Raw genomic sequence first — 9,806 nt, 5'->3', positions numbered from 1 at the left:
ACTAATTTATTTATTATATGTAAAACTTAATTTCCTAACAAGCTTCACACATTCTATAATTATTGTATATAAGCCAATATCGATAAAAGAATGATATTACAGCTTTCTACCCATGGCTTACACTATTTTCAAAGATGAGACACTAAATTACTTTTCAAATTTCAAGTTTGACAATAACAAACAATTTATAATTAAGTAGGCCCGTTGATTTTGTGCACTTTTTATTCTAGTCAATGGCCATTATCAACATGACTTCAATGCTTATCGAGTAAGCAATTATTTGATGGCGAGTTTGAAATAATCTAAGACCATTCGTTGGACTTTCATGTGCCTCATGTGTTCTTTATGAGCCTTTCATGGCGTCTGTGCCGCTGATCAGGAACAAAATCGTATGGTTCATGATATAACTACTACAGAAGTTCCCTCTTTTACCATTGATCATGCCAAAACTGTGTGCCAGATATCAATGGTAGGCCTCCATAAGAAAAGGACAAGATCTCTTCTTTTTCTACAATGATTTTGGATACAACTCCTCTGTGTAAGGATTGACTTTGGGACCCAATATGCTTAAGTTACCTGTGAATATGAGGTTTCTTTCAATTATATTTTCCATTGCCCTTCTGGCATCTGCACTCGTGTTGCTAGGAGACAGCTTGGGCGGATATGGATTTGTATGGAAAGGACAATTATTAAAGAGAGATGATACTCCAAAGGTGTTTGAATTACACAGTGGGAAGGTGCATATGAAGATAACCAATTGGGGAGCCACCATATTGTCTCTAAGCATCCCAGATTCCAAAGGTACTCTAAATTTACAGTAGGTCTACATTTTACTAGATAATATAGAAACTATTGAAATAGTTTTTGATTGAAAGATAATATGTTTTAATGGGTTCTTGAAATCTATTTAGAACAAAAAGTCAGAAATACAACTGACTTACAACAATTTTTTTTGTTTCTTGATGATAGATTATGGAATTTGATCCGAAACATCAAATAAAACATACACAATATAAACCAGAAGCTTTTGCATCTGAATCTAATAACTAATGCTACTATAACAGAATCTCTAGCAAGCAGCAAAAATAATGACAAAGCAATGGCTACAAATAGCCCTTCAATGCCATAACAGTTGGAGAACAACAATCCCAACATACACTATCTCCTGACCTCTTCCTTACAGTCCTCAAACCCTTAGTCCAAGGGTGGGATTCTGATATAGATTTAGGAGAATCTTTCTTCCTTCCTTAGACGTTTAAAATATTAAAGAAATTATTGAAAGAGTTACTCCATATAGTTCTATTTATTATAGAGAAATTAAATGGGTGTTTAAGATGTTAATTAGAGAAATTAAATGGGTGTTTAAGATGTTAATTAATGAATGATATCCATGTGCAGGGAAGTTAGCTGATGTAGTTCTGGGATTTGACACACTCACTCCATACATGGCAAGTTCAAACCCATATCAGAAATAGCGAATCCTGGGTTTTATATAATGTGATAAAGTGTACCGTTAGTGTTTTCAGATGTATGGAGATGAAATGAACTTCTGATCCCCTGAAATGTATGATTTACAGAGTTTATCTGGGTTAAGTTTTGAAATAGATCTTTCATTTCTGGTTTGGCTACACTAGAGTTAGGATTTTCGGTAGTGGGAAGCATTGCTTTATTGTTATGATTATGTCTTTGATTGTCTGATTTGATCATCACACAGAATGGGTCTTCTCCCTACTTTGGTGCACTTGTGGGGCGTGTAGCCAACAGAATCAAGGATGCCCAATTCACAATCAATGGAAGCACCTACCATTTGCCTGCCAGCGAAGGAAATAACACACTTCATGGTGGTTGTTTACATTTTTTTTCGTGTAGTTTTGGTTGGAGAACTGAAAAAATTGGTTTGGATAAATGAACTTTCTGATTGGATAATATGTGTGAGATTTCACAGGAGGAATCAGGGGCTTTGACAAGGTGTTATGGACTGCCAAAGAAAAGAAATGGGGAAAATATACATCTATTCAGTTCACCTACCACAGCCATGATGGCGAACAAGGTAAAACAAACTTTAAAAACACAGATCATAACGTTGATGATACAGGGGTGCTCTACAATATTCAACTTTAGGATAGATTTTGAAGCTAATAAACAATCTCTCTCTTAAAACTCATGTTTGTGAAGTCTATATTTATAATACAATGGGTGTTGATAAGTCCAAGCTTACAACAGGATTTTGAAGTTAATAATACAAAGTGTCTTTAAAAAATGAAGTTATGTTAGATTTCTGAAGTTCATACAAAATGGGCGTTTCAAAAATTCAAGTTAATGATGCACTTTTACATTTAGTCTATGTTTGGTGTAAGTACAGGATTTCCAGGTGATCTTGATGTATCTGCCACATATACGCTTGGATACAATAAATTGAGGCTTGATATGAAGGCAGTGGCTAGGAATAAGCCTACCCCTGTAAACCTAGTCCAGCATACTTACTGGAACCTTGCAGGCCATAACAGTGGAAGGGACATTCTAGGGCATTCTGTGAAAATATGGGCTTCAAAATATACTCCAACTGATAAGGCCCTTATTCCCACAGGCCAGATTTTGCCTGTGAAAGGTACCCCTTTGGATTTTACCAAAGAAGTTACTGTTGGAAGCAAGATTAATGAGCTTCCTGCAGGATATGATCATAATTATGTTCTTAACAGTAAGAAGAATTCCAAGACTGGTCTGAGACCAGCTGCACAAGTTAAGGAGAAGCATAGTAAGAGAATGTTGGAGGTGTGGACAAATGCACCAGGCATGCAGTTTTATACCAGCAATGCTCTCAACATAATTGGGGGCAAAGGAGGGGCAGTCTACAAGGAACATTTTGGGTTGTGTTTAGAGACTCAAAACTTTCCTAATGCAGTCAATCAACCAAACTTTCCCTCTGAAATTGTATATCCTGGTAAAGTGTACAAGCATACAATGGTGTTTAAGTTTTCAGTGCATAAGTAGACACCATTAATTTTGTTTTTCAATGCTTCATCCATCCGAATCTTTAAAAGAGTTTATGAAGTTTGTAAAATAATTTCAATTGGTCTTTCCATTTGTTTTCTCCAACACAAACATCCAACAATGGGAATGCAGTATCTTGAATTTTGAGTGGATGTACTTGAATGTTCATGAAAGTAATTTAAATATGATTGAATTCTGATGCCATGCCTAACTAATTTATTTTTCTTACCTGAGACCTGGAGAGAAAACTTAAAATTAAACATTAAAGACAAATAAGAGAGCGACGGTTGTAGAAGCGCAGGAGTGGCGAAACCCTAAGGTGAATAAGCGAATCCCTTCTGTTTTGGGATGGATTTCTCTGCTGATTGTTCAAGAAACTAACCTTCTGTTTTGGGATGGATTTCTCTGCTGATTGTTCAAGAAACTAAGGCGCTACCCCTTATTTTACATACCTTCCCCCCAAACATCAGATTTTTCTGGTGTTTTGGTGGCAGAGAACGGAAAGAAGAACGGAGAGTCTCAATTACAGATGCGACTAAAATCTGAAGAACTTCTTGCAAAGAGAAATTTAGCAAACGGAATTACACAAAGCTTTGGTAAAAATGGAGAAAATTTCTGCGTTGGAAGGAGGAATGACGGACCAAACTGCAGAGGAAGAGAGCTCCCGTGTTCAAAATGGGAAAGAAGAAGAACGCCAAGAACTCACAAACGAAGAGAAACTTTAGACCAAACTGCCAAGGAAGTTGTCGATCTCATTGTTGAAAATAAAACAAAGACTATTATTTTGTTTTTTTAGAACCCTACTGAGTTGGAATTTTATAAATTGGCAAAACTTAACAGGGGTTAGGAGATTGAAATAATAAGGGGGTTAGGGAAGAGATATGTCTCTTGTATATTTAAGTTTGTTGAGCATGTTCTGAGTTTTACATTATGGAACACGGATCATTTATGGGCAGATTTGGTATCTTCAAGTTTGGACATTTGACTTCCATTTTGAAGGATCCTCTTGTTCACATTATCTCACATGGTTGGAAGTGTCATTTTCTAACTTAGTCTTTAGACAACACTTTAAAGATATTGTGGCTCAACTTAGTAAAGTTATCTGGTGCAAATAAAGTTCAAATAAATTTGTCAATCTCATAATTTATTTGAGGGTGTGTGGAAGTTGATTTAGCCAAATCTTTGCTAGAGATTATTAAACTGTACGGTTCTGGTATTGAAATTGAACATACAATAGTTTATTTGAACAAACCTAATGCTTGATTTTTCTATCAACGTGAAGGACATCTTGCCCTTGATCATGCTAGAGTTGCTCCAATTAATTCTACTACTAAGTCAACTTTCGACTCCCCACTTGTCTATAAAAATCCTTCTTCATCTCCCTCTCAAATTAACATTGTTTTGTCTTCCTCTAGTAAACATCCTTTGTTCAATTCACATTCTTTGGGTTCTTATAAAGATGTGGTTATGTTTGATGAGTGGAGAATTGTTAGGAAGAGGAAAGAATCCTCTCCCCCCTCCTCTCCTCCTTGCCTCATTCTACAACTAGTGAACCATCCCATCGTCATTCTCAATAATTGTTGAGGTGTATGTTTCTCCTTCTCCTAATTCCAAACAAAGCTCAAGGTCTCCCAACAAGTATGTTTCTCCTTCTAATTCCAAACAAAGGTCAAGGTCTCCACCTGTTCCAAATGAAAGATCAATTGATGGACAAGTTGTTTCTCTCTCTAACCATTTTGGAGTCTTGCAACTAGAAGATGTTAATAACCTTTTTGGTTCCCCATGAATTGCAAGATTTTATCTTGGGATGTGATAGGCCTTTCCCACCTTCAGAGAAAGTTTAAAGTCAAAGATGCCATTTTGAAGTGGAGGCCAAATGTTTTATTTTTACAAGAAGTTAAATTAAGTAATGAATGTTTAGATGTGACTCTATTCAACCTTTGGAAAGAAGCTATGTTCCTGCATACTTCTCATAATGATGGTAGTGGTGGAGTTGTACTCGGTTTGGCTCCTTGGATCTCTAAACATGTCATTGATAAAGGAGAGGACCCATTACATAATTGTATCTTGGCTCTCTCCTATACCAATGGACTACCTATCTATTACCGCTCCATATATGCTCCCAATAATCCTAAAGACAAATCTATTCTTTGGGATTGGATGTCTTTAAACCTTCCTAATGTTGAATGGGTGTCAGAGGAGACTTCAATATGGTTGAGCATCATGAAGATCATGTAGTTGGTTCAATTATTTCAAACTTAACCATGATGAATTTCAAAGATGTATTTATTCTCAAAATATTATTGGTGTGGATGATCCTATTCATTATAAATTCATCATCTATGTAAATAACTTTACATGGTCTAATTGTAGACTAGGGAATGATAGGAAGTTGAGCGGATTGGATCATTTTTATGTATCTCACAATCTTAATCTAAAAGTTTCTTCTTCTAGCTTATATGTACAAGTTGATTATTCAAATACCTTATTTGATCATTTTTCTATCATTTGCTCTTTCTTGTACTCATAAATTTTTCTCGTTTGCTCCACTCCCTTACAAGATTAATACCTCTCATTTAAAAAACACTAGATGTGTTTCTATTTTAGTAGGAATTTGGAATTCTATTCCAAAACTTCAAGAGGTCAAATTGTAGATTGAGTGGTTTTCTACTCTAACAAAATGCATTGATTTTCTTAGTCTTTTGGTAAGAGAATGGCATGGAGACATAAACGTAGGGAACAATCCCTTCAAGGGAAATTAGAACATGCTATGGAACTTCTAAATGTTGATCCTCATAATGAAAAGATTCAAAACTCTATTGTTGTTACTGAAATGTAGTTGAGAAAATTGCAATATTTCAAGGCACATAGTGCTTAAATTAGAGCTAGATTTTATTGGATAAAGGAAGGGAATAGAGGTTTCACAATTTTCTTCAATTATCTCAATTATAAAAATAAAAAATGAGAAAATTGGGGTTATAGTGGATGAATGTGGGATACACACAAACTCTATTGAAATTGTTGGATTATCTTAGAATTTTTATGAAAAATTATTTAAAGAAGAGAATAACTAGTAGGATATTCAACATACTTTAGAAGAAACTATCATAAATTTTATTCCTAACAAGATTGATCCAGGTTATAGCCAATATTTAGATAAGATTCTCTCCTTAGAAGAGCTTGGATGTGCTCTTTTTCTCTATGATAGCTAATAAAAGTCTTGGTTTTGATGATCTGCTAGTTGAAATTTATCAAATCATGTGGCGTCATATCAAAGATGATTTTAATATGCTTTACTTGGAAGCTCTCCAAAATGGCTCTTTAGGTCCGAGTATTAACAAAGGTTTAATTAAACGTATTCCTAAGGAGAAAAATGAAGATATTATTGTTGGTTGGCGTCCAATTACCTTGTTGAACACTTCATATAAAATTGTTGCTAAGGCTTTAGCTATCAGAATTAAACCTATTATGCAGGGTATAGTGAGAGTTGAACAAATCGGATTTAGAAAAGGAAATTTTATTCTTGACAATCTAATGTTGGCTTGGGAAACTTTGGAACAGTCCCAACAATCATGCCAAAATGTTTTAGCAGTGAAGATTGACTTTGACAAAGCCTATGATAGAATTTGATGGTGCTTCATTCTTAAAATGTTACAACGGTTGGGTTTTGGCCTAAAGATCCAAAATCATGTTCAGATGTTATTTAAGGATGCAAATACACACCTTGTTATTAATAAATCTATATTAGAATCCTTTGGTTACAATGTTTTATAAAGAACAGGTGTCTTTTATCTCCCTTCTTACATGTTCTTATTGTTGGTGCTTTAGGATACCTTCTACAAAAGGCAAATCAAATGAAGCTTATAAAAAGTATATCCATTCCTCAAGGATAAGGTGGTTATCAACTCTCACTTTATTGATAATAGTATGTTGTTCTTACAATACACTAAAGAGGAACTTAACGATTCCTTGTACATCTTAAATATATATTGGTTTGTTTCTCAATTAGCTTATAACAAGACTAAATGTAAAGGATGTTTATTCAGTCTTCTTGTAGCTTTGAATTTATGTTTGAGTTAATTTTCATGTTCAACTACCTACTGGTAGCTCTTATTCATTGTAATATGCTTTATTCTTTTTTCTTTAAATATTTTTATTTGATTAGATATTAATGATTGTATCATATGATGAATTGAGTACAATAATGAATACACTTAATGGGCACAGAGAAAAGCACCAATCAAAAGTCTTGCAAGCACAACAATGATGCATTTTCTACAATTTAAATGGCTAATGCATTTGTTGCAAAGGTAACAAGAACCTTGTAAAGAAGCCCAAAAAAGCTAGAGAAAGAAATGTGCAAAACACTATAGAGACCAAAAGAAGATGAATGGACACAATCATTACAACAAACACAAGAGGAAAGAATCATATCAATATTATCATTATGAGACCACTTTTTTCCAAAGTAGAAAATAAATAAAAATTTAATGTTATTGGATCAATTTGGTAAAAGGGGAGTTTAAAGAGGGATAACAAAGTATCTAAAAAATTATCTTTTAAAAAATAATGAAATAATTAATTATAGGTGAAAAATGAATTAAGTAAATTAACTATTATGAAGAGTGATGGTTTAGAAATACCTCTTAAAATATTATATAAAATACATAAAATTTTGGAAATGGCATGAAGACTATCATAAGAAGACGACTTGTTGGGTTATGAGCATTAAAGAAGGGACATTTCTAGAAAGTATCAAATTGAATCTACAAGGTATATTTGGGATTTCCCTTTGAGGGCTTTGTGTTAGGTGGTTGCTCTATTGAACATGTTTTGGTTCAAAAAGAACTATTCTTGTAAAGTGTGTCATAACTTGGAGAACCTAAACCACTAAGATCTTTTCAAGTATGAATATTTTTTTATTGAATTATCTAAAATATTACTTGACATTTGATTTCAAATATAATTTTTTAATTTATTAATCATAATAGATTCAAACTTCCAATTATGTGTAATATTAAATGTAATATTTTAAATAATGACTTATATATTTATTCAAACATTACCTATTAGAAATATATATCTAAAAATCTCATATTAGATTAGATATTATTATTTTTATTTAAATTTATAATAACTTGGAAGAAAGTTTCCCATGATAGATTTTCTATGTAATCACAATAGTTTGACTTCAAAAGACTGACTCCATTGTAAAGATGGATAAACTTTTTATTTATTGGCATGTAAAAGACCATTTAAGGCTTTCAATCACTATAATATTTATTTATTATTTATTTAAGGATTTAATTTATTCTACATAAAAAGAATATCAAAATCAATATAATTATAAATATTACTATATATTTTAAGAAATGTCAATTTTAATTATTTTATTTCATTTCAAAATTATTATTATTACTTTTATTTACTTAAGAGTTATTTTAACATTAATTTGTTTTATTTATATTGATTATCACAAAATTTACTTTTTTAAATTTTGTTTTACATCAAATGAAAGAGATCCCATAGATAAATATATTAAAAATATAAAGCTATATGTAATTACAAGTATAGACATAGGCAAAAAGAAGTCAACCTCAAGAAAATTATTAAATATATATAGAACAAGAGCAACTTAAATAACTAACCCCCCACCAAAAAAAAATTAGAAACACAAATTATATAGAGCCTACATAAGAAGACATTGAGGCATTGCCGAAGAGCCAAGGAGAAGCATGGCAATACAAAAATCCATTAACTTAATTAATTTTATGTGGATTGTATTTTATTTACTCTTACACCTCCTACTACTACTATAAAACACCTCAATCTAATAACTTATTATTTAAAAACTTATTATTTATTGATTCAGTATCAAATATCAATAATTTAAACAACTTTTTCACTCAATCATGATGAGACAAAGATTACTAGCTATGTCAAAGTGTTGCAGTTCAATCAATTGAAGACAATTGGTAAGACAAAGTTTATTAACTAGATCATTCTCATTCAATCTTCATCTTGACGTTTTCATTCTCTTTATTTAAGAAGATGTTGTATCTGAATTACAAGTAAGTTTTGAACTGAATTTATTTTTCATGAATGAGAATGATCTATTTAGTAGGAATGGTTTATTTAGTGTTCATTGTATCATTTAGTTAATGTTTATAGGAGAAAATGTTGGCATTTGGCATTATAATAGACAATGGGAGATTGTTGGCATTTCAATAAGGATATAGAGAAGGTTGTTGATGATTAAGGATGTTTACTGTCTTGATATTATTATTTTGTCATTGATGTCAAGAAATTGATTTTCTAATTCAGTATGATGTTGCCATAAATTGAGAAGTATGATTTGAAGAGTATAAAGATGTCGGTAAAAGACACAGAAAGAATATGATGAATAAGGGGATGGATAAGATATTCAATGGGCAACTATTACCGAGTCAGACAATGATGAGATCATGATGTTTAGATTGTTTTAACATCATACATATGTTGTAAATTGTAAGGTTAATACTATACTATGTTACCGAGCAAAGAACCTAGTCGGTAAACCCTAAGGTTATCGCTATCGGTTAATGAAGGCAAAATGTCTACCAAGTGAAGTTTAGTATTTACCGAGTTGTAACCGAGCTGTAACAGAATACATTAAATGGTTACATGTGTTATTTAATGAAGGAAGCTGATGAGCTTGAATTGATTAAATGATTGGTATGCCGTGCATGAAGTTTGTTAATGAATCTATGGCAAAGGAAAATCGGCATGAAGATCTACAACTCAAATTGAACTGCAATACCCTAGCAAAAGTTCCA

General features: G+C 32.4%; 1 protein-coding gene across 1 annotated transcript; it reads left to right on the top strand.

Moving 5' to 3' along the window:
* The first annotated feature begins 284 nt into the window (after positions 1-284).
* Positions 285-3,187, top strand: LOC131040480 (uncharacterized). The gene is made up of 5 exons (XM_057973418.2): positions 285-801; positions 1,399-1,448; positions 1,715-1,841; positions 1,946-2,050; positions 2,363-3,187. The coding sequence occupies exons 1-5, from the start codon at positions 564-566 to the stop codon at positions 2,989-2,991; spliced, it is 1,149 nt and encodes a 382-aa protein (XP_057829401.2). The 5' UTR covers positions 285-563; the 3' UTR covers positions 2,992-3,187.
* Positions 3,188-9,806: the final 6,619 nt, after the last annotated feature.

Source organism: Cryptomeria japonica, chromosome 10, assembly GCF_030272615.1.
Source record: "Cryptomeria japonica chromosome 10, Sugi_1.0, whole genome shotgun sequence".
NCBI lineage: Eukaryota > Viridiplantae > Streptophyta > Pinopsida > Cupressales > Cupressaceae > Cryptomeria > Cryptomeria japonica.
Note: the sequence above shows the minus strand (reverse complement) of the source record. Positions and strands in the feature narration are given on the sequence as shown.

What these genes read in the sequence shown, in the direction of transcription:
- LOC131040480 (XM_057973418.2), top strand. Translation starts at nt 564, where the DNA reads ATGCTTAAGTTACCTGTGAATATGAGGTTTCTTTCAATTATATTTTCC. An exon ending in AGGAAATAACACACTTCATG is followed by an intron (nt 1,842 to 1,945) that starts GTGGTTGTTTAC and finishes GAGATTTCACAG; the next exon opens with GAGGAATCAGGGGCTTTGAC. An exon ending in CAGCCATGATGGCGAACAAG is followed by an intron (nt 2,051 to 2,362) that starts GTAAAACAAACT and finishes GTGTAAGTACAG; the next exon opens with GATTTCCAGGTGATCTTGAT.